At 51.3% G+C, this 22,869-nt stretch overlaps 9 protein-coding genes across 9 annotated transcripts; 2 read left to right on the forward strand and 7 right to left on the reverse strand.

Annotated features, from left to right (window-relative positions):
- Positions 1–455: 455 nt before the first annotated feature.
- N7515_006292 (uncharacterized protein) lies at positions 456–3,050 on the reverse strand (the record flags this gene model as incomplete). Its single annotated transcript, XM_056667036.1, has 1 exon — positions 456–3,050. One exon carries the CDS (start codon positions 3,048–3,050, stop codon positions 456–458), a length of 2,595 nt encoding a protein of 864 aa, XP_056520632.1.
- Positions 3,051–3,654: 604 nt separating this feature from the next.
- On the reverse strand, positions 3,655–5,364 carry N7515_006293 (2-(3-amino-3-carboxypropyl)histidine synthase subunit 1/2; the record flags this gene model as incomplete). Its single annotated transcript, XM_056667037.1, has 1 exon — positions 3,655–5,364. The coding sequence occupies one exon, from the start codon at positions 5,362–5,364 to the stop codon at positions 3,655–3,657; it is 1,710 nt and encodes a 569-aa protein (XP_056520633.1).
- Positions 5,365–5,604: 240 nt separating this feature from the next.
- N7515_006294 (maleylacetate reductase) lies at positions 5,605–6,741 on the reverse strand (the record flags this gene model as incomplete). Its single annotated transcript, XM_056667038.1, has 2 exons — positions 5,605–6,152; positions 6,216–6,741. The coding sequence occupies 2 exons, from the start codon at positions 6,739–6,741 to the stop codon at positions 5,605–5,607; spliced, it is 1,074 nt and encodes a 357-aa protein (XP_056520634.1).
- Positions 6,742–7,219: 478 nt separating this feature from the next.
- On the reverse strand, positions 7,220–8,518 carry N7515_006295 (WD40 repeat domain-containing protein; the record flags this gene model as incomplete). Its single annotated transcript, XM_056667039.1, has 2 exons — positions 7,220–8,081; positions 8,163–8,518. 2 exons carry the CDS (start codon positions 8,516–8,518, stop codon positions 7,220–7,222), a joined length of 1,218 nt encoding a protein of 405 aa, XP_056520635.1.
- Positions 8,519–8,974: 456 nt separating this feature from the next.
- On the reverse strand, positions 8,975–10,463 carry N7515_006296 (glycoside hydrolase family 7 protein; the record flags this gene model as incomplete). Its single annotated transcript, XM_056667040.1, has 3 exons — positions 8,975–9,739; positions 9,805–10,188; positions 10,248–10,463. The coding sequence occupies 3 exons, from the start codon at positions 10,461–10,463 to the stop codon at positions 8,975–8,977; spliced, it is 1,365 nt and encodes a 454-aa protein (XP_056520636.1).
- A 2,694-nt stretch (positions 10,464–13,157) lies between these two features.
- On the forward strand, positions 13,158–14,435 carry N7515_006297 (alpha/beta hydrolase; the record flags this gene model as incomplete). Its single annotated transcript, XM_056667041.1, has 2 exons — positions 13,158–13,561; positions 13,622–14,435. The coding sequence occupies 2 exons, from the start codon at positions 13,158–13,160 to the stop codon at positions 14,433–14,435; spliced, it is 1,218 nt and encodes a 405-aa protein (XP_056520637.1).
- A 167-nt stretch (positions 14,436–14,602) lies between these two features.
- Positions 14,603–14,905, reverse strand: N7515_006298 (uncharacterized protein; the record flags this gene model as incomplete). The annotated part of the gene is made up of 2 exons (XM_056667042.1): positions 14,603–14,816; positions 14,877–14,905. 2 exons carry the CDS (start codon positions 14,903–14,905, stop codon positions 14,603–14,605), a joined length of 243 nt encoding a protein of 80 aa, XP_056520638.1.
- Positions 14,906–18,123: 3,218 nt separating this feature from the next.
- On the reverse strand, positions 18,124–20,222 carry N7515_006299 (transient receptor potential ion channel family protein; the record flags this gene model as incomplete). Its single annotated transcript, XM_056667043.1, has 2 exons — positions 18,124–19,751; positions 19,838–20,222. The coding sequence occupies 2 exons, from the start codon at positions 20,220–20,222 to the stop codon at positions 18,124–18,126; spliced, it is 2,013 nt and encodes a 670-aa protein (XP_056520639.1).
- A 1,429-nt stretch (positions 20,223–21,651) lies between these two features.
- N7515_006300 (alpha/beta hydrolase) lies at positions 21,652–22,608 on the forward strand (the record flags this gene model as incomplete). The annotated part of the gene is made up of 1 exon (XM_056667044.1): positions 21,652–22,608. The coding sequence occupies one exon, from the start codon at positions 21,652–21,654 to the stop codon at positions 22,606–22,608; it is 957 nt and encodes a 318-aa protein (XP_056520640.1).
- Between the last annotated feature and the right edge of the window lie 261 nt (positions 22,609–22,869).

Here is a 22,869-nt window from a genome sequence, read left to right on the forward strand (position 1 = left end):
ACGTTAGGACATCAAGCCCGATAAAGGATGAACGCAAGCAGAAAAATAACGGAAAAAAAGACCCAAGAAACATGAAACCCTGGCGTGGTGCCTGCATTAATTGGCCAGCGATGTCATCGATGCAGTGAGTAGTTCCCATGGAACCGCCGGGTAGATGTAGCGTCCCTTCCCATCTGCAGCACCAGCCCGGTTTGCAAGGAGAGGGGTTGAACAGCAGAAGCAAAGAGAAGCAGTGCGCACTGCGCCGATTCACTTCGCTTGGTAGAACGCCGAGTAAAAGCACCACGGGATTGAGCCCGCTGGCTGTAATTGCCTCGACAAAATAAACACTCTGAATAAAATATTAGATGATTTCCCTTTGACGCCATGATATGAGATCGCTCAAGAAACTGAAACAAAGAAAAGACATGGAAATCGCAAAGATAAAAAGGGAAAATAGTGAGCAACATCTCAGACTACTGGGAGTCCTCAGTCAACCACTCCATGTCATCAGGCTCAAGGTGCGAGAAGGATGCTTCCGCTGCTGCATGGTCTTCTCTGAAAGGGTCGGCAATCTGGTCAGCCAATCCGGGATCGACGGGGACCATAGACCGCGAGGGCGGAGGACTGCGCGGTTCAATGCGGTCAAAGAACTCGCCTACATACTCAGCCGCTTCATCAGCCAATTTGAGCAACAGACTGGCTTCGATCGCCTGCAATTGTTCTCTCCATTGGCGGTCACGCAGCGCCTCTTCCTGACGACGATGGCACATGGTGTCACGTTTGTCTGCCACGCAATTGGGGCACATGTAGTGCTCGGAGCAATACGAGCATTTACAGGGCGGATGCGCATCGATGCATTCGACGCAAACATACACCTTGCAGCCATTGCATTCTAGGAGATTGCTGGGGCACCGGGGACGTGGGTCTCTGATACTGATTCTAGGATCGCTTATTCCGGTGAAAGGATCGGATTCTGGGGGACAGAAGAAGGATTGACACCCTTGCCACTTTAGGGGTTCGAGGGTTGGTGAATCAAAGAACGTAGAGGATGAGGATGACGGAGGACAGGAAGGGTCGGGTGTTGGGGCCACAAAGGAGCGACTTGGGTGGTTGAGGAAAGAGACAATATTTCTCTCGACTAGGATGTCTTGCCGCGAGTCATCAATGATACTCATATTCATCGGGTCAAGAGGCTGTTGGCTTCTGAATGGTAGGTCGTGTGGGGGACCTTGACCGGAGGCGAGTGACTCAGCCAGGTGCAATGCGAGTCGGTGCTGAATATTCTGCTTTTCTGACTCGAGGTCTCGGTAGCCGCATATCCGTAAGCGAAGCCCACGAAGGTCATGCTCAATACAGAGGGACTTCGAGCAGCTCCTGCAGTGCACCTTCCATTGTGGGGAATCGTAACATCCTTGGCACAGATTGCGCGGGCATGGTGAGACTTGTCGATTAGGCGGTCCTAGCAGCCATTTCATCATTGCCAGATGACCCGTCTCGAGCGAGTAGTCTGGCTTGCTTGGATCACCATATGCGTACGTGGGGAATGTCTTGCTCCATCCACTGACGGTATACTCCAGGTTCTCCCAACCTTGCCCACGAGGCAAAGGCACAGCTCGAACCTGGTCCACCTCTCGATTTTGAGACCCAATGCTGATGCCGCCTCCACCAGAAAAATCGGGCTTGGTGCAGCACCAGTGGAAATTGAGTATAGGGGGTGGATCCATTCCCCCGGTGCCCTGGGGTGGAGTGGTACCCACCGGGAATGCCACGGGATCCTGCATCGAACCCGGAGAGTGCGTCGCCCCAGGCGCCCACCAGAAGGAATCTGGCGCGGGCTGGTTGTTCCCAGAAGAAAAAGACGATGATGCGCATTTGTGAAGGTACGGGCGTTCATGGGCACAGCTTGCGCAAAGTGTCTTGCGGCACCCGACACAATGCATCAAGACGCTGCAATGTTCACATCGCTCCGTTATGTCGTCTAGACAGTTATCACAGCGAATTCCGTCAACAAAATGGGTATGACTCCGACGGAGATGGGCGGGTGTCATTTTGCCTTCTCCCCAGTCGTTGCTGTCGCCGGTTCCTAACGCCTCCCCGTAACATCCAGTCTCACGGGTTTCCCACAGCTTAGCGTCACATATGCCCGTTGAATTGGTCGTGGAGTCGATTGGGCCGATCCAGTTCCTAGATCTCCACAGTCTATCAAAGACGACCCAGACCTCCGGCGCTGCTACTCCCTGTGGGAATCTCGACTTGACGTAGGCGGCCCTGCGAGCGCATCTACCGGCCGGGGTGGTGCACCAAGCGGTGTCAGTCCAAATCCCCAGCTTGTGGCAGACGTTGACAAGTTCGTGAGTCGACTCTGCGTCAGCATCTTTCCGCAGCAATGAAGATGACAGATATGGGCGTCTTCGATGGTGGCGACATCGGTAGGCGTAGAGACTCTTCAAAGCGAGTCGTTTCATCCCAGGAGAGCTGCTGTTGCTTCCCACGTCAATGTCACATTGCAGTGCAAACATGGTCAGAAATGGAACGATATGATATTTTAGAGAAACATTCTTGCAGCCCCGAATAGAGAGATGCACGAGCGTCTCCCGGCGGGCATGCAGCACGGTCGAAATCAGGTTCTCCCCCGAAATAGCCGTGTTGTCCAGCTCTATGCTCTTCAGGCACGCACTGAACGGGACCACCACGTTCATCAAGAACATATCCAGGGCATACGGTCGAGATTGACGTGCGGGAACAGACTCAGGGAGGTTTGAACCGGGATTTGAAGGGTTTGGAAGAGTGCCCGAAGGCAAGGGTAGACGGAACGAGAGTGACATCCATGCGGTCGGATATGATCGAAGGAACGTGCGTAGGTAACTTGAAGAGTGGTAGAGCTTTATTATTGAGTCGGTCGGGATCTGGAGTAGGAGAGACTCGAGTATGGGTGCGTTGGTCGTTATCACTTGTTCAAAGGTTGAGAGTCTTCGTTCTTCTGGTTCCCTCTGGACGAGAGGGACCGGCAAGCTTTCCAGCATCTGGTGCGATGCGGGAATCTCACCAGCACCGTCTCCATGAGCCATGGTGCTGGAGTATTCAATCCAGACCCTGAGCGACGAGTGAAAGGTTCCGAATTCTAGGTCGACGATCGAGGTGACGCGAGGTCGCGAGCTCGGCGGCTAGAGACGCGGCACATGATAAGATGACTTGAAGACCATCCAAACGAGGGGGCAGGTCGCCCAGAACTTAAGCCACGATGCAAGGCGATCAGATGTGAACAGTCGATAATTGATAAGCTGGGCTTGCAAGGGCTAGCGAATTGGGGTATCTGAAGGGGGAGCGAGGGGAGGAAGGGAGAGGGGTATTAAAAGAGGGGAAGGATGAAATCCCCGGAGCGAAAGTAAAGAAAGTCACAGATATGATGCCCCAGCGACTGCGCAAATTGTAGCAAAAGAAAGAAGAGCGAGACAGAAAGAGAATAAGAAAGAAGACGGAGCGCGAGTCGGCGAGACAACGCGAGACGTGATATCCGGATGCGCCCGTTAATTAGGACAGTGTCATGTGATGGACGTCAAACCCCGGATTTTGATGTGCGCGCTTCATATGAATCTCTGAGGAAAATAGAATGCATTGATCGCTGAATGATCCTGAATCTTATTGCAAATGGTTTCTATACTACCATGTGAATTAATGTTTGTCAGCTGTATCGCCTACAGTGTAGCCCCTCGCAATACCCTTGCGCCCTTCCTTGACCAAGGTACTATCCTCCGGGTCTTCCTCGTCATATTTGATATCAAAGTCGCTCCCCAGACCTTTCCATGTCCGTTGCGACCGCAAAAATTCTGCGCCTGGTGACACGGCTCCGCCGATCATAGCTAGGTCGCCCTTAGCTCGCCGCGCCAGTGCTCTAGCAGCGGATGGGCCGGACGTGGATGATCCATCAACCTGAGAAGCGCGGGGCGCGGGGTTCCGCATTGGACGAGAGTGTGAGACGTATCGACCAGTGCGGAAGTCGAATTCGGGCGGTGCCGACTCAGGCTCTGACATGTCGTCCTCTTCGGACATGGTTGCGCCATTGGAGGTCTCCGGGTCATCTTCTTCTCCCTTGGCCTCCTGAGCCGGCGCATCAAGGACTGCTTGGAAATCACTTTGCCATGCTCCTGTCCACACCCGATCTGCGTCGTTTTTCAGAGCCAACTCCAATTCAAACGGAGTGATCACTGGCTTCCAGAAATCCTTGCTATCCACCAAAGAGCTTTCCCAGCAGCCAATGACCACCCAGCCACCAATCTCACTGAAATTGGCTACTTTGGCAGCATTCAACTTGCCAACTACGAACATGTAGCTCTTCTTGCCGGCTTCGGCAATGCGCTCCTTGACATGTTCCACAATATGCAGGTAGTTCTTGACACTCAGTGTGTTGATTAAGATACCCCAGATAGGCACAGTCGTCAGAGAGGCCAGTGTTCCATAGCGGCGTCGCAAAACTGCAGCAGTAGACGCAGGCAATGGCTTAACGTCCTCGTTTGATAGGTCATTGGTGGGATAAATATGGATCGCAGCAACGCGGGATGCGAGGGTCATCAGGAGAGCCGTTGGTGGATCGGAAATGTGGAACAACTGCCAATCGGACAGCGTTTCAGGGGCCTCTTGAACCGACTCGGGGACTGTACGATTGGGAATTGATGATGAGGGCTCATGCACAATTTCCGTCGCATATAAGTTGGTGTATCCCTCTTCGACCAGGCGAGTATATACAGTGGGAACGTGATCGGCGAAAGTGACATCGGCTGCGAGAATCACTTTGGTTGTTGTGTCAGGATAAGTGGCCTGGAAAGCTCGTACCACGGGCTCTAGGGGTAGGTTCTTATGTGTGAAGACATAGATCACCGGTAGCCGTGCCGTTGGCGAAAGACACGACCTCCCGTAATGCACTACCACGTCTGCGTCCACATGCTCCGCGGCCACTTCGTCAACGCAGCAGGTCCCGTAAGATGTATCAGCCAAAATGGTCAATCGAGCTGGCGCAGAGCTCGGTGTCTCCTCCACCTGGAGCCCAGATACCGCATGAGCCAGGCTATCGTTGGCGCTGCTAGCATCGGCCTGGTTCGAAGGTTGTGTATCGTTGGCGCTGTTTTCCTCGCACTCGAGGCCACGGCTGAGCAATTGAAATACCCGCGGGGCATCGGGGAGCATATCATCTGGGAACTGGAGAGCAATGCGCTTGTACCGTGCTTGGCGAATTTCCTTCAAGGTGCGCTCGATATCGTATGTAATGGAAAGTTCATCGTCGGACACTGCGATTGTCGGGTCTCGCGAGGCCACAGGGTCGATTTCCTCGAGGATACGATCATCAGCTGTAGACAGCACAGGGGCGGACTTCATTTCAGACCCCATTTTGAGATTAGGAGGGGAAAGAGGTTGGGTTGAGACAAGGATGAGAATTTGGCAGAAAGGGTTGGAGAAAAAAAAAGCACCCCACTTCACCCCGCCCTCGATAACGGAGATTACGAGACAGCCCATTGGTAGACAACAAAACAACTTTCTGATAATTAAACATTACTACTTACATTTAGAAGTTCAAGATTTGAAGTCATTCAGGTAGTATGTTATGGCGCTGGTGTACAACGGGGATATCTACAAGTCTGCCCGTGCCTCCTCTCCGGCCCAGACTCTGCGAAGCAATTCGCGAATTGGAGCACGCTCAATAGGACGAGGGTTCCAATAGGGTCTGGTCAACGCCAGGTCGGCCGCTTTATCGATATCCTCCTCCTTCATTCCAAAGTCCTTCGCAGCGCGTTTGACATTGAGCTTAGACAAGAGAACGTTAAGGCCATGGATTGCGTCGCCATTGCTGTCTGGAAAAGCGCGAGCCAACTTCTCCATGGCGTCAGGGATATAAGGTGCATTGTAGGAGAGTGCATGGGGAAGAACAGCGGTATGGATTTCGGCATGAGGAAGATTGAAGCTGCCACCAAGCGTATGGCACAACTTGTGGTGGATAGCCATATCTACACCGGCCAGGCACGATCCGCAGAGCCAGGCGCCCTTTTGAACAATGGACCGGCCGTGTTCATGGGCAGGGTTCTCAAGAATCAACGGAAGACCGTTCACAAGATAACCGATTCCATCCATGGCCTTCGTACTGATATCGTCATTAGCCTGGCGAGAGTAGAGCGCCTCGACTATTCGGCAATACATTAGATTCGTATCCAAACTATAGATACTTACTTATCAAGCGCACTTACCGGCATGAGCAATCGCATTGACACCGCTCGTGGCAGATACAGCTGCCGGAACCGTCATTGTAAGGCTAGAGTCGTAGATCACCGTGTCGGGCAAGATCTTGGGACCAGAGCGAGTCTTCTTAATTCCATCCTCAGTCTCACCGAGAATTGGAGTCACTTCACTCCCGGAATAGGTAGTCGGGATACAGATATGCGGCAGTCCAGTGCGAACGCTGATCGCCTTCCCGAGGCCAACTGTAGTTCCGCCTCCGATGGAGATGAGCGAGTCCGCTCCTTGGGCTTTCGCATATTCAACGGCCTTGTCTGTGACGTGCGTTGGAGTGTGCATAGTCGCCTCACTAAATATTCCGGCAATCTGCCCATTGAGAGTTTCCTTGACCTTCTCAGCCAGGTCCACCCGCCGTGATGTCGAGAGCACCAGAGGGGCCTTCAGCTTCATGCGAGCGATTGCACCTGGCAATGCTCGTTGCAGGGCATCGAAGATGGCAGTTCCATGCTTGGACGGGTTGGACTCGACGGTGTTCATTTTCGGGAATACTCCGAGAGACAACAACGACGTCGTCAATATTAGACTGATACTCACAGACCTCCGTCCGAAATGACCCGACGAGATTTAGTTAAGTTACCATGCGGCGCCTCCCCAGTTATGTAATGGTGGCTCATGAATCATTAGTTAGTTAGTTAACCTAGTTAGTAGCGGGGTTGGCAATGCGGAGAGTCCGAGAGATTCCCCACTGCACGCTATTTATTGACAGTTGCCAATATCCTTTAATGCTTCACAACAGATCTTGGCCATGAGGGGGTTCTTGATCTCCTTTTACTAGGCTTCAAAAACCCAGACCCTCATAATGTGGCTCTGCATTATGCTTGACAACCTTGATGGATACTGTTCTTCCATATGAGATACCAACGCCCGACGCTATGTACACTTCTTGCGCCCTTCTAGTTTCGAGCAAACGAATAGATTTGCAGATGTGGGTATCAGATAAGTGAGTATCAAGACATTAGTCGAGGTCATGGAAGGCCATGACATGCTGTCCACCACTAAGGTCCTTGCCCTTGGACTTCTTGCGCTTCTTGCGCTCTCTGGGATCCTCCCGACGTTCCTCTTCGCTTTCATCGGAATCTCTACCGTCGTCGCTATCATCCATGTTTTCATCGCCAGATCCCTCCCCGACATTGTCTGCAGCCTCGTGCCAAACCTTGACAGTTTGTCCGCCGCCAGAGATCATGCGACCTTCCACGTCGAAGCCCAAGCCCACGACACCATCAATTTCATCATGTACAACCTGACCAATGATTTGGTTGGATCCGATGCGCACAAACTTCACTTTTCCGCTTCCGAGACCTGCCACAACGACCTTGCCCAAGTAGTCAGGAGCGACCGTCAATGCTTCAACGGCGTCTCCGCCATCAGCACCACGGTCGACATAGATCCGCTCATCCTGGTCATCCCACGCGCCCTTCTCCCACAGAGTGAGGATACCACTGGCTCCACCGACGATCACCTTTTCGCCTCGACTGGTTCCACTGGACGGCAAGCCACCCATATAAACCGAGCTTACCAATTCCTCCTCCTGATTCTCGCTGCGCACCAGGACACCTCTGCGTAGATCCGTCACGGCCAGAGTTGTTCCGCCAGTCGTGACCCACTGCTTGCTGAAACCTGACGTGCTGGTCTCAGAAGCCGGAAGAGGGGTAAGAGAGGAGATATAGTCGTCGTGTGGGTGGTGCGACTGCTCAGGCCGCGCAGACACCTTCGAGTAGGGAATGCGGAGATCGTATAGGTGTAGAGCGCTCGAGTCGGTACCGAGGAGGAGAGTTTGAGGGGAGAGAGCATGAATCATGGTTGGCGCATCAATAGAGCTATATGACGCCAGGAGGAACCAGTCAGCCAATGCAACGCCCAGAATTGCAATGCCTCATAATTCGCAGGAGCATCCTTACCCGTTCTTCTCAAGAGGGATTGCAATCTTATTGTGCACTTGACCAGTCTCTGTGTTTGCAGCCTTCACCAGACCATCTGTACCGGCTGAGTAGAGTGATTTCCCGTCGATACCGAACCCTATGGTGCGGCAACTGCCCTTGTGTCGTCGGGTTCTCCACATTGTGTCGATATGGCCCTTCCCGGTCAGGGCTGAAGAGCTAGAAGCATCCTCGTCATCTTCAGCCTCTAGAGAAGGCAATCGGAATGTTTGAACATGACCAGAGGCCAAACCGACAGAAACTACCGGCTCCTCGGGGTGGATAGCCTGCGCGAACACGTCCGAGGAGAGCGGGAGTGTGCAGACCGTGTCCAACATGGTTGCAAATTGTGACAGAAATAACACAAAAGGCGTAGGCTATAATGACTCTAGCACCAAGGCAGATTGACAAATCTCTGAAGTAATGAAATTGAAGCAAAAGAATCGATGTCGAAGCTGAAGCTTCGGAGCCGGCCTTTTTTTTCTGCCGATGATCTTCCGACCGCCTTCTCTACTGGCTAAAGAGGGTTCAGACTTCAGAGCTCAACTTCTCAGATCTGCAAATGGACTCAATTTATGACCGACTATCACTCTGGTTCTAATAAAGCAAGACAAGCAAAAATCAAGAATACAGATAACTTTCAAACAAAGAGATCATTTGTATTGATCACATCTTTCTTCCAGAACAGACATTCGCTGCTACTAGCTCGAGGGATTCATGCAGCTTGGAGGTTGCATTCCAGCAACCCAGCCTCAGTCAGGCGCAGCCAGGGTCAGCAAGTGCCATTTTGACACTTAGGAAGAGTAGGTGGAGCCAATGGGGCCGACCTTGATGTTGGAGAAGGTCACCTTGGCGGAGCCAGACTCAGACTCAACAGTGGCTGGGTCGCCAGAGGTTGTGGCGCATGAGCCGCGAGCAACACCAGGGGTGGATGGATCGGCATCAACGGGGTAGGCCTCGCTGTCCAACCAGAGCATGTTGGAGTTGTGGTCATCCCACAAGCTCATGACAAGAACCATACCCTGCTCCAAGCCCTTGCCCATGCCAGAGAGACCACCGTGCTGGGAGAAGATATCCTCATCGCCGAATGTAGTCTTCTGTGCGGAGCAGAAGTCCGTGGTGATAGAGTCTCCGGTAATACCGCTGATCTCAGAGGCGGAGTTAGCAATGACCTGTCCGTTCTGAACGTAGACACGTCGGATCTCGCTGAGGCTGCCAGTGTCGGTGCCATCGCTGGTAACGAACTGAGTGACGACGGTGATCTTAGAGCCGGTGTCGACCATGCTGCCCGGTCCGAAGAACGAGTCGTTGCCCAGGCGGTAGGAGTTGAAGTCACATCCATCGGGATCGCAGGTGCCTGCGTAGCGGTCGGAGGAGTAAGTTCCACCGCAGGTGTCACCCTCGCACCTGGTGAGTTCCTGGTCGTCGCAAGGGTGAGGGGTGAAGGCGGTGGAAATGCTGTTGGCCTCCCAAATATCCATCTCAGGACAGCAAGCTCCGTACTGGCCCACACCAGCGTTCTGGTCATTCTCGGAAGGCTCCCAGCCCTCCACGTTGGCCTATATCGTATGAGAGTCAGCTTAATCCCAGGTTTTCTGAATTGACTGAGTGTTCCAAGTCTTACCTCGCCGTTGATGAACTTCAGGTCGCGAGGGCACTGAGAATCACAGTAACCAGTTCCATACTTGGCGCCGGCCTTGTTGCCCTCATACTTCGACATGCCACCGTCCGCATCCATGTTGACGAAGTACAGGGCTCCGTTGAGTCCGCAAGGCAGCTGGGAGACATCCACATCGAAGGTGAACTCCTGGTTGAGCAGCTTGAACATCTGGTAGTTCTCATCGTCCTCCATCAGGAACACGCGAGAGCCAACGTTGGCGCCAGTGACGAAGGTCAAGCTGAGAGCGTCACCGGAGGTGGTGATGCCGTACGTGCCGGAATAGTCTGCGCCGTCGAGAGCACAGTTTTCGGCGCAAGTCTGGTCATCGGGGCAGAGAGACGTATCCCACTGTTTTCACGGATGCAGTCAGTATACGTTACAATGTCATCGTTGTAGGGATACCCTACCTCGTTGCCAGTGTAGCAGTTGTCATAACCATCGACGGAGTGAAGCCAGCGCCAGTTAGCATCAATGACCACAGATCCCTGCTGGTCAGTGCAGCTGCCTCCATCACTGCACTTTTGCCAGGACAAAGAGGGATGGGTCTCAGCTGTCGATGTGCCAGCTTGCTGGGCACGAGCTGCCGCCGCCAGGGCGGAGAAAAGGAGCGCACGCTGATACATTGCTCGTAATGCGGAGATGTCGGATTGCAATGTGTTTCTGCTTTGTTGTCTGACCTGCGATTGATGAAGAAAAGGCTTTCGAGATGGTGGTCGATCTTTATATGTGTTTCTTCAAGCATGGCTCTAGGCCATAGCCATGCGAGGCTTGGCCAAAGACCTTCTGCATATCGAGTTCACTTGGCGGACCATCAGGCCGTCGCCAAACTGGAATGGACACAGAGTCCGACACGATCAGTCAGTGATGAATTCCATACTGGGTGGACGTCCTGTGCCGTACATCGATTTGACAGTGGACCCGGCGCCTGAATAAGGAAGGGAATGATCGTCGCTGGACAGCGGTTGTCATTGTCTCCTGAAAGAGCTTGACGGAGACGGACTAGATGAACAGGGTTAGATTGTTTCAACATCCGTGAGTACGGAGAGTTCCCCGATCCAGTTCTGTCGAATGCTGTATAATATCCGGGGAACTCAATTGTGCAGGGAGTACTGGTGACTGCAGATTGATGCCCTTTTCGGTGTGTTGCCTGTCGATCTTCTAGTTAAGACACGAACAGGACGGATACTTACTGGGTGATGAGATTCAAATATGCCCTAAAGCATTATGAGACGTGAGATTGTGCGGTCCAATGTCGCCAAGAGCGCCGCTACATGGGATGGCCGCCACGGCGCTCTTTCACTTACATCAAACTACCGGATGGCTTTCTGGCTTGTTTTGTGCAAGCCCAACCTGCGAGGCGTGCTGCCGCGCTAAGCCCCGGAGAAATTTTCTGCAGACTCAACAGGCATCGTTTCAGCCCGAAGCCAGGGTAATACTGTGAAGAGAGAACTTCCATCAATGATGGCTCAGTTGTGGGACTCGGTAGTGAGTCCGTAGTGACTTCATACTGTTCCCTCTCATTACTCCTGCAGTCTGGAATCTGACATCCTTGCTACTTTAGAACCATCGTCATTTCCAGGGCTGCGTAGACGCACTTTACGTAACTGAGGCTCTAACTACCTGCTTCTATAGACCCTTCCGGCAATAGAACGCGTCGCTACCTCTCATCAGTCACTACGACCGTTTATAACTACTTGAATTGGGATAGAGTCCAGATGGATCACAACTAATTAAGAGCGCCAAGATGTGACTTGAAAAGTGGTACAGCTCATTGGATGGAGGATGGACAACTCAATTCGAAGCTCTTGAGTTGACGACGGTTAAGTGAAGGACATGTCCTGAATATTGACTAGCACTGCCGATCCCTCCGCGGGGTCTATGAGTAGTTCCGGGGATCTTGCAGGATAGAGAGATTGAACCCTGACAGCCTGGCAAAACGGAAGTTTCGGCTCTCTCCGGATCTGGGGATTATGTCGCAGTCGGTCTGGCGGGCACATCAACGCCTACACACATGTTTGGATGGAATCCCTCTTGTAGGAATACAGCTCTGACGACCGGAGAAAATGGTCATCATGCGTCCTCGTACTCGCTGCCTACACTGGCAGTCTCGTGTAGAAAATCTGGGGATATAGTGGATTAAGGTTACATCTGCGCAAGTTAATTTGTGCAGAATTACGAAGCGCAACTTGCCAGATTCGACACGGTCATCATGTGAGCCAAGGGAATAGTTAATTACCTGTGCGGACAATAGCTCCTGTGTAGAAAGACCCCGCGTTGACTGAAACCGAAGCCGAAGCCCCGAATATGAAAAGTGGATGTTATGAAACCAGTAATGTGTCTGCTTGTCATTGAACTGCCCTGGATTAGCTTATGCGCAGCACAAAGTATGACTCTCGGAGAGTCTGTCAAGTGAAGATGCGGATCAATTCCTATTGCGATGATACTCCTGCAGCGCCAAGTTTATGCGTCTGGTCGCCGGTTGCTTTAGCCTAAATGTAGGGTTGTATTGATGCGGAGTAAAGACCTGTGCCTGCGAGTGAAGGAAGTGCTGCTGTCCTGATAATAGTACTGCTTCCTGAAGAAGTCGCAGTGAGAAAGATGCAATTATGGAAAGATGCTTGAAGGTAGATGCATTCGAGTAATCTCATATGCGCTAAAGAGGAAAGGAGAAAAGAGAAGGAAATTAGCTATCTGTGGGAGAGTAGCGGTCACATGACTGCTGACAGCAATCAACTACATGCATGATGCATGTACCAGCGAGAGACACAGAACTGAAAGAACAGACTCTCGTTGGTAGGTCGCGAGACGAAGTATGGAAGACTGAAGCGCAAGTCAAAGCGGATAATGTGTCCGGAGAAACAGCCCCGTGTCTGGAGGGAAGGAAGCAGTCAAAAAAAGCTAAAGAGATTCACGTATATCCACGATGAAGGGTCGAAAATTTTTCCTGTCAGGCCAGGATGATATTGAACATGTATGATGTTGGATAAGTCCGAGGTCAACAGATGTCACGAAGGTTCGCGTTCACGCGTCGCGTACCTGAGATCGGAATCCTGGAAAGTTCTTATCTTCGTTATCTTATCTTATCAGCCACATGGCGTCGGATAAGTGCGGTCAGGGCAAGTGCCTCGGTTTCAGCCCTGGGACACTGCCACGGTGCCACCCACCAGATCACTTCCTACCAACTAGCTCCCTGTCTTTCCTCGTTCACCAAGCCTTACGTCAGGTCAACTCAAGCTCAATCGAGACACTTCGTATCAACTCCCCCCGCAGCCTTCACCGAGTTCGGTCGTTCCAGGGGTAACACCGCAGTCGCAACCATGGCCTTGTACAACCAAACCGTGGATTTCCTCTCCGAAACCTTCTCGAACAACCGGACCCATCTTCCCATCCTGGCTACCGCTGGAGCCTCATTTACACTTGGCTTGCTTGCTCGATCGCTTCTCCCCCAAAAGGAACCCCTCCCTCTCCTCGTCTCGCCTCGAACAACAGTTCTACCCGAGATATCCGAGTCAAAGAATCACGAGCTGCCACTCCCGCCTGATGTTCTCCCCGGTGCACGCGATGTCGATAGTCCATATGGGTCGATGCGAGTATACGAATGGGGCCCCGAAGATGGACCTAAAGTGTTATTCGTGCACGGCATAACCACGCCGTGTATTGCGCTCGGCGGGTTGGCCCATGCGCTGGTCGATCGCGGCTGTCGTGTGATGTTATTCGATCTGTAGGTAACAACACACATTGCGATACTGGGGTTTGATTTGCTAATAGGGAATCAAACCAGGTTCGGACGAGGATATTCCGACTGCCCAGCGGATCTGCCACAGGACATCCGCTTGTTCTCGACACAAATCCTGCTCGCTTTGGCATCATCGCCTATTTCTTGGACAGGTGCTGAGTCAGGTAAATTCTGTCTTGTTGGATACTCTCTGGGCGGCGGTATTGCCGCTGGCTTTGCGTCCTATCTTCCTCAGCTCACTTCGTCGGTGGTGCTCCTGGCGCCCTCGGGCTTGATCCGCGACTCGCAGATCAGTTTCCAGACTAGACTTCTCTACTCCAAGGGACTTGTACCGGAGAATATTCTAGGATATCTGGTTAGTCGTCGATTGAAAGCTGGTCCGTTGGTCACTCCCAAATTCAAGAGCCCCAAGCTCAATGCCTCGTCTGCGCTGACGGAGGAACTGCCTTCGCAAAACGCTGCGGACGTCCAAATATTGTCTCGGAAATACCCCGATATCAGTGTTCCGTCTGCAGTGGCGTGGCAGGTAAATCATCATACAGGGTTTGTGCACGCGTTCATGTCTAGCATGCGTTATGGTCCAATCCTGCGAGAACGCCAATGGAACACTTGGGCTCGTCTGGGCGAGTATCTGACCGCACAGAACAATGCTACCAGTAGCGGAGAGAGGAAGCCATCAGACAACAAAGTGCACATTCTGTGCGGCAACACAGATTCGATCATTGTCAAGAGTGAGCTTGTTCCAGATGCCACGGCTGCCCTGGGTGGTAATGTTGTCTTCAAATTCTACGAAGCGGGACATGAGTTCCCTAGTACCAAGTACGAGGAAGTTGCAGCTTACATTGCTGAGCTTTTGTGATCCAGAAGCTTCGCAAACTCCATGCAGCTTCTGGCGGAAGGTTCGAGGTATTCACATTCGTTACTCCTGTTTTACATCTGATACCTAGTTAGACATATGCAGTACACACTATCTATAGAATGCGAGTTTTTGTTGATGATTTCTTTTATTCTTTTTGCTTTCCTTTGCTAATTCCTTGCTCTCATGATCTCGTCCATAGCATCGAGTTGGCTTGACAGTCTCGTGAGATGCGCTGATCTGTCTGACATCCGCGCACTGGCAAAGTATGTGCCTTCGGAGGCTGGTGCTTGTGCGAATCGCTCAATGCTACTGTATTTGCTTCCCGGTACTTGGCTGATGTTGCCTTTGCTCAAAGGGCTAGCACTGGTGCTGTTTGAGGCGCTGAATGAAGGGTGCTTAGTCAGTGAAGGCAAAGAGCAATTGAGATCTGAATACACTCACTTTTTCGTTGTTGGCTCGGGGATAGACATTGTGTGTGGTTGGAGGTAGCTCTGAGACTCTGATGATGTCCAATGGAATCGAAGAGTGAAGCTTGACTGGAAGATGTTCTCGTGGAAAGAGAAAGGATTGGATGGATAATGCGATGCTTCGAGAGCGAGGTATGACGGCGTGATGTTTCGAGAGCAAGGTATGACTTTGGCCCTGGCAAGATGGAACGTTGTGAAATGGGCTAATGGCTTGATGTTTCGATAATGACGAGGATATAGCTGAGCGGGAGCTCCTATATATACACTGCAGGTCGGAGGCTATGCATGCACACGACATGCTTTCGCATCCAGGCACGCGAGCTTGAGAGGTGCCTCATGGCCCACATGGGCAATCCGAGCTAGACGGAAGAAGGAATGAGGGAGAGGATCTTCAGTTCGCAAGAGCATAGACTCCACCTGCCATGGGTCTGTGACGGGACATTTCGACCCTTCAGCTCAACGCTCGCCAAGAACCAGCTGCAGTCCGCATGAACCATGCCGTGTCTGGAATTCCGTTAGCGGGCGAACCCGAGCCTCCGTAGGCAAAAAGCACATGCCCGCACAGCCCACCTATGCAAAACAAGCGACGCGGCTGCCATCATTGGCTGGAGAGCACAAAGCTAGGACCAAGAGGCAGGTACCATATGCAGGAAGGTGCGTAGACGGGGACCCGCTTTTCACAGTCATCCAGAGCGTAAATATAAACATTCTTCGTCGGCACATGGCCAACCACATGTTTCAGGTCGGGAGGTAACCAGACTCGGTAAGTACACCGTGGAATGAAGCGAGGGGGAAAAGCAAAAAAGCAAATTCGAAATGTGCTGCAAACAGATCCGATTCTCAATAGGGTCAAACAAGGGACGAGATCATGATCCCTATGGGGAGGGCTGGTCGGTACGTCATTTCACGAGAGTCTAGAGCTCTCTTGAAACGAAAGGGATCATGAAACAGGAAGGTCTATCATCCTTGGCGGCAAATGCGCTTCGCAACGCCCGGCATCCCCGCGTGGTATGACTACGAAACAACCCAGCCTGAAACAACCCTGGAATGTCGGGGGCCAACGTGGTCGATCACATGGAGCTTCATGCAGTGGGCCAGGGGCTTGATCTTAATGTGGCTAGAAGGAGAGAAACCCAAATCAAACAAGGCTTACGATGCTGCATTCCCCGGGCCACGCGCAGCTGTGACATATTTCCTTCATTTCCCATTTTCGACATCGAACCTGTAGATCTCTCAACGGCGATGTCGGCCGCAATCGCTGCATGGCAGTCTGAGATCAATACTGAGATTGAACGTCGAGGTTTCCATACCAGCCACGCCTGGCCTTCCCTGCATACTGCTCCCAGCTATTCTGCACTGCCATCATCGCAGTGACAAGAATGCTCGCATCTTGGCGTACGAAGACTGAGGATCTTCGACACTCAACTGCCTTGTTTCAGAAAGCTCCAAATGACCTATTTGTAGCGTGCCTGAGGGAAGGGGGTGCACGTGGATTGCCTTGTTCATCAAACCGAATGTGATGAGTCTAGAAGCTGGATTGGGTCTAGGTCCCTAGGAAGGAAATAGCGTCACTAAGAGCTGACTCTAGCTCTATTCACTGATTACATGTTTTTAGCCCCAATGGAACGGCTGTTTACGAGATAGAGCAATCTCCCACGGACCTGTGGCTGAAAACAACTAGATTGAATAAGACTACATCCTAGAATCCAGCATCTCCAAGAATCGTCTCAGACAGAATCAACGGAGTATTGTCCATGGCCTTGCGGACCGTCAACCGTCGTATACTAGCGAAGTATGCAGCTTGAAGTTATAAAAAGCTTGCTTTCCTTGTTTGATTTCCAATTTCCGGCTACAATGTTCAAGCCACAGCCATATGGTCAGTGTTTCAGATAATAAGGTTGCTTTTCCGAGATAATGCCTCCATTCTTCCTAAGCGAGCTATGTTAAACGAGCCCCTTATGCAAGGCACATCAAGCTGGAATTCCAACCTTATCTCCATACGCCAAACGTCGATCATCTAAACCCGAATGCCTTTAAGTACATGTAGATCATTGTTCGTCTCACGTGAGCCCCCTGTTCATGAATCATGTACACTACTCTTTCCAGCCATTAACCCTCGAAGTGTTCACTGGATTATTCTTCCACTCATTGTATCATTGTATTATACTTTCTTCCTCATTTCCCCAATTTCCCCCAAATCAATTACCCCTGCAACCTACATGAACTAGATCAACCGTTTAATCTCCCCTGGAATCTACCTGTCACAAAAGCTAAAGCAGGCACCAACAGAGAACTAATTCACAGAAGAGGAAGCGATCGACACCTCAGATCGTCCGAACGTTTGACCCATGGGGCCGGGGCCATGCCAGGACCAGGTCTCAGTCTGAAACACAACCCAAATTTGAACTGTATCCACTGTAGCTGTCGGCTTATATAGATGCCGCGAGTGCAGCTGCTTAACTAGTTGCCGTCGCAACCGGTGCTCCTGACACAGCCGTGCCACGCGGAGTAGCGAGGCGAAGCCTGAAACAGGATTTACATAGTTTAGCTGTTCCTGCCATGCGGCTTGAACGGGGACCTACATGTGCAGTGCAGTTCCCTGTAAGGCCGATCTGTTTTATCGGTGCGGTTACCTGCGTTATCGTGATGCAGGTCTTGAGCACCTCTAGATGTCATTTAGCACTCGAGATCAAGATGGCTTCGATGAAGGGATTACATACCTCGGGCTCGAGTTCGGGTACACAGTTTTGTTGGGTCACTGGCGGTAATGTAGCCCTGCATTTGGATCTCATTTCGGTAAAATTCGGTAATTATTGATAGGGCAGCGCATCATTGACAAATCTATGCTCTATGTTGATGTCAAATACGACAGCTCCAAAGTTGGTTGGATCAAGGGATGGCAACACAGCCACATCCCTGGGAGTCTTAGGGCTTACATCTCCTGCATAGTAAATTCATGAAGTTAGGTACAGAGCCCAAATAACCGACAAGGATGGAAGAAAGCCTGAAATATACAAGAGAATGGCCAATGTAATATGACTACCACGGAATTTTTGAGTTCAAGCAAAAGGAGATAAGTATTGACCCAATTCCTGGGCACATAGAAAGTCTGGAGATATGTACACAGTCACCCAAAACACCAAGCGCCTAACATAAAAAGCAAAGAGAAATGACGCTTCAAAATTTTCAAATCACGAGCCTGAAATAAAGGGAAATTGGCCTTACGACAGTGGTCGTACACGTTCATAGCTGGTATTGGTAGGGAAGAGTGGCAGCGAAGGGTCCACAACATCATTGTATGGCCTTCTAGCTGCCATGGACACGTCTTCGTCACTTGGCGGCGCAGTAGCGACACGCGGCGGATAGGAATGCCCTTCCGTGTCTTCCTCTCCTCTTGCGATCTTCTCGAGAGACGACAACTCAGTTGTAGCGGGGGTGCGAGACCAACGGAACGAGTTACGGTCATCGGCGAGAGGTCGGTACTTAGTGTCCGGAGTCTTGGAGAAGATGGCGTAGAACATGCCGACGAGGAGATAGATCAGAAGAATGAGGGTGAAGACCGCGTTCAAGATAAAGAAGATGACGCCCAGAATGCCGGTCATGAGATCGGGTTGGTCGAAGACGTCCGAGAAGACCAGTAGGAAGATCGTGTTGAGCGTGGTGATCACTGTCGCCGTGATTGCTACAACGTTGGCCGCCTTGCTCATGAACGGCTTGATGATAGCTGTCGCGAGCATCATGATCAGTTCCAGGATAAGGAGAACGATCGACTGTGCAACCGGTGAGGGCTGGGCAAAGGCGATGACCATGCCCTTGACAATGGTGTAGACCATACTTGGAACAAGGAAGAAGTAGACCGGGGCGCGGTAATAGATGTACAGGAACCCCCATTGGTTCAGGGTCGCAGGGTCCGAATAGAGCGTGTATGCAGCCGTATTGTGCTGCTGCTTCGAACGGAGCGCGCGCTGGAACACCTTGAATGCGGCGAAGGCTAAGACAGCGGTCGTCACGAGCCACATCGTGATGGCTAGGACCACTTCGGCGGCGGAGTCCCGTCGAGTCAGTTCCCAGAGACACAGAATACACATCTGGGGATATCCAATGCATGCCAATCGGAAGAAAGTATTTCGCAGAATCATCTTCCAGTCGGCAGCGACACCGATGGCGCTATTCAGTTTAGGATACGCCGTCTGCTTCTTGGCTAGAACTTTTCGGATCAGCAGGAAGATACCGACGCAAATGATGACGATCGTAGTGACGAAGTAGAAGAATAGGTATCCCGTCATGAAGATATTCGAAACTTCAATGGAATCGCGAATCCCGACCCGTTCAATTCCGCGAAGAATGATTTGTCTTCCTTTTTCGGCAGCTCTGCGATGGAGTACGCCGGACCGCTTCTGCAAGACGAGAGACATCGTTCTCGATGCTAACATGATTGATGAGGGAGTACCCCCGGTGGCACGTTGAAACCAAGTCGCAATCGTCTGTAGGGCGTTCGACCGGACAATTCCCAAGCTCCATTGCATATTCTGCGTCCACGCCTGCACAAAGGGTGGCATTCTGACTGAGGTCATGCCAACCATTGCCTGTGCCTGAATGAATCCAAGGAAGGCAAGCGATCGGAAAGCAAGGTGGACTGCTGTATTCGAATGGCCGAGAAGCGAAATCACCGTGGAGGTGACAAGACCTAGACCCGTTATGACGGCGAGTGCCCACGCGACACCCGACTGGTAAACTGATTTGCCATTCGTAATCCGCGTCTCCAAACAGGTAATTTGTTGACCTCCATTTTTGTATTTGAGTCGCAGACGGATCACAGCATCGATGTCGGGGATGGTATAAGCGACGGCTATGACGTAGTGTTAGTAAGAGCACGTTCTCGGATACCTCGGGATCGGCGAAGGATCGGTGCAAAAATTCATGGGAGAAACGTACATGGGATTTGTGAGACCACCTTGTCACCGAGTGTCTGAGAGATGGTGGGAATTTCCAGTTCAATGGCTTTCATAGGACAGAAAACGGACAAATCGAGACTGCACGGATCGAACGTCTTCGTGAGCGCTTTATATCCGTATACCAAGAGATCCACGTCGATGAAGACGTCCCCGGCCACTTCAGAGAAGCCATCGAAGTCAATGCTGATCGAGTTATTGCTCGGTGTGAAGATTGCTTTGAAGTTGTTCACGGTCACTTGGTGGCTGTTGCTGCCGGAACATTGTGTCAGCCCGCTGGCTTGGAGGAGATTCTCTGCTTCCACGAGCTGGAGGCCCTGAAGAAGAATCAGGAGGAGGGCCCCGAAACAGGTGCCATTCAAGTGCATGGCGAACAAAACGAGTGAGTTGCAAAAGAGAGAAGTTAAAGAGTGGTAAGTTTTCTCTTTTTTTCTTTCCTTGGTTTCTGATATCATCGACTTGGGCACAACTCCACAGTACGACGTAAGCGCGAAGGTGGAGCCAAGCGATCGCCAAGAGGGTCGTGCAGTGAAACACTCTCAGGCAACCACAATTACGATTGATTGGATTACTTATTCTCGGTAAAACTGACTTAGAATTCTAATTGTATCTGAAACTACAACCATCGTGATCAATGAATTTCGATTAGAGGTACATCTATCAATGATTCAAACCTTTGTCTCAACACTGCCCCAGCCACCCAACCTCCACAGCTCCACACGATCACGTCGATGCCAGTGGAGAAAAGTCATGGCTTATCCGCCACAGGAATTACGCAGATGCAACATCGAGGGGTCTTCCGCCGCCACCGGTCAGCGTTGCCAAATTGCTCTCCGCAAGCGGCCTTTGCTGAGACAAGCAATCTCTCGTCCCAGACCAGGGTCTTGAGTTCCCTGGGTTGCTCAATTCAGGTACATCGTGATAATATTCGCCGGAACCCTTAGCTTCGAGTTTATACGAGATAGCGTTCGTCCGGGTCTGCTGCTTCCGTGGACTAGATCAATGGGGCGATCATTTCCATTTTGGAGATAAAGAAAAGATCGGATCATCGGATGCTTCCTCTAAATTTAGAACTGCCGAGACTAAACCTCATTGGTCACTATGACCCCACCATGCTCAACAGATCTCATATGTGGAAATCCACTTCACCGAGATCGGGATCTGGAGTTCAGTATAAAAGCTGTCTTTTTAGAAATTGAACTAAGCACATATATATTCAGGAGTTTCCCCAAGGCTCCTCCATGTCTGCAGGATTGGTATTCTGTGTTTTCCCTGACACTGATGGGCCCAGATCCAACCGATCGGACCGACCGACTGACCGCCCTTGCAGGACTTCAACTTGAGTGAACAAATGTTGCAAGATACACCACGGCAACCCCAGCAAATCCCCTCACATAAGTTTATATACTTCGAATGTGCTGGAGACATTCAAACCTATGGTACTCATTGTCAATTAACTCATTTGCCTGGGTTCTATCGTCTTGTCACGACATGTCGAGCTGATGCTGATCTATACCATCCTTGGTTCGTGCAAGGTGTTAATGACGTAGTCAAAAGCCACAACCCTGGATTCAAGTATGAAATGACAGAATTGACAGCGATTTAGATCAGGGGGCGATCGAGATCATATTCGACGACGTAGGTCAAATCTTCTGTGAAAGGGATACGTTTAAATAGCAATATGTCACCCATCTCCACCATGAGACTCGTCTATGCATATGATCCATTCAGGCTTTCACCAAGCATATCAGAGATCGCTAAGCAACAATCCTAAACAACATACATGCTGTCATTCCAATGGGTGTAAAGTACGGCTGTCACAAATGTGTCGCCTCCTTTCTCCGTCTCCTCGTCAAGCCCAGACTCCACCTGGACCCCAAACCCGATGAAGTAGCCCTCATCCCCGCTCGAGACGCGGGCCGCACAATCACCGCTCATATCTACAAGCCAAGCATCCAAGGTCCAACCCCAGTCGTGATCAACTTCTGCGGCAGCGGGTTCGTCCTAGGGACCTTCGGCGGCGACGACGAATACTGCCGCTTCGTCGCCGACAAAGCAAACTACACCGTCATCGACGTGCAGTACCGCCTCGCACCCGAAAATCCCTTCCCAGCCGCCTTCCACGATGCCGAAGACGTAATAACCTGGGTACGCTCACAACCAGAGCGCTTCGACCTATCGCTACTATCCCTATCAGGATTCAGCGCAGGCGCCAACATCGCACTTACCGTCTCATCGTCCTCTGAACTTTTTCTCCAAGCGGAAGGAAAGAACATCTTCAATTCCGTCATTTCCTTCTACGGGCCCATGGACATGTCCCTTCCAACACCCAAGAAGCCGCAGGCGGACCCCTCGAACTGGATCATGCGTCATATATTCCCAACTTTCTCGCACTTGTGTCATAAGTGTCTTAATATGGGGCGAGTTGATCCGACGGATCCCATGTTGTCGCCTATACTCGCAGATCCGAGTACTTTCCCGGCTAACACGCTGATTATTACTGCGGCGCAGGATCCGTTTGCGATTGAGGCGGAGAAGTTCTCTGACAAGTTGAACAATACTGATGGGAAGTATTCGATTTGTCGGAGGATGGAGGATTGTGCTCATGGGTGGGATAAGGAGGCGGTTGATGGTACTCCGCAGTGTGAGGCAAAAATGGAGGCCTATGAGCTTGCTGTCGCGATGTTGCGGCGAAATGCTGGTGCAGGGGAAAATGATAGCACTGTGCAGGACGGGCGTGTTGATTCATTTTAGAGTTCTCTCGTTTGATACCCTAGATTGCGTCTGTTAATATATTGTAGCTCAAGAAGCTGAGGAGTCATGTATTGTGTGTGATGATTCTGATGGATTAGGCGATCCTTGTCTCTGGAAATGAACACCGGCGGGAAGGTGTGTCATGGATGACAGGGGTTTGCAGATCAGATGGGAGTAGTCCAATGGGGCGGAACAGAGGGATGTGCCAAGGAGGTTCTTATATCACATGACGGCCTTGACAGGGAGGGATCTATCAATTCA

Source organism: Penicillium bovifimosum, assembly GCF_028826915.1.
Source record: "Penicillium bovifimosum strain IBT 22155 chromosome Unknown utg000005l_segment0_segment0, whole genome shotgun sequence".
NCBI classification, from domain to species: Eukaryota; Fungi; Ascomycota; class Eurotiomycetes; order Eurotiales; family Aspergillaceae; genus Penicillium; species Penicillium bovifimosum.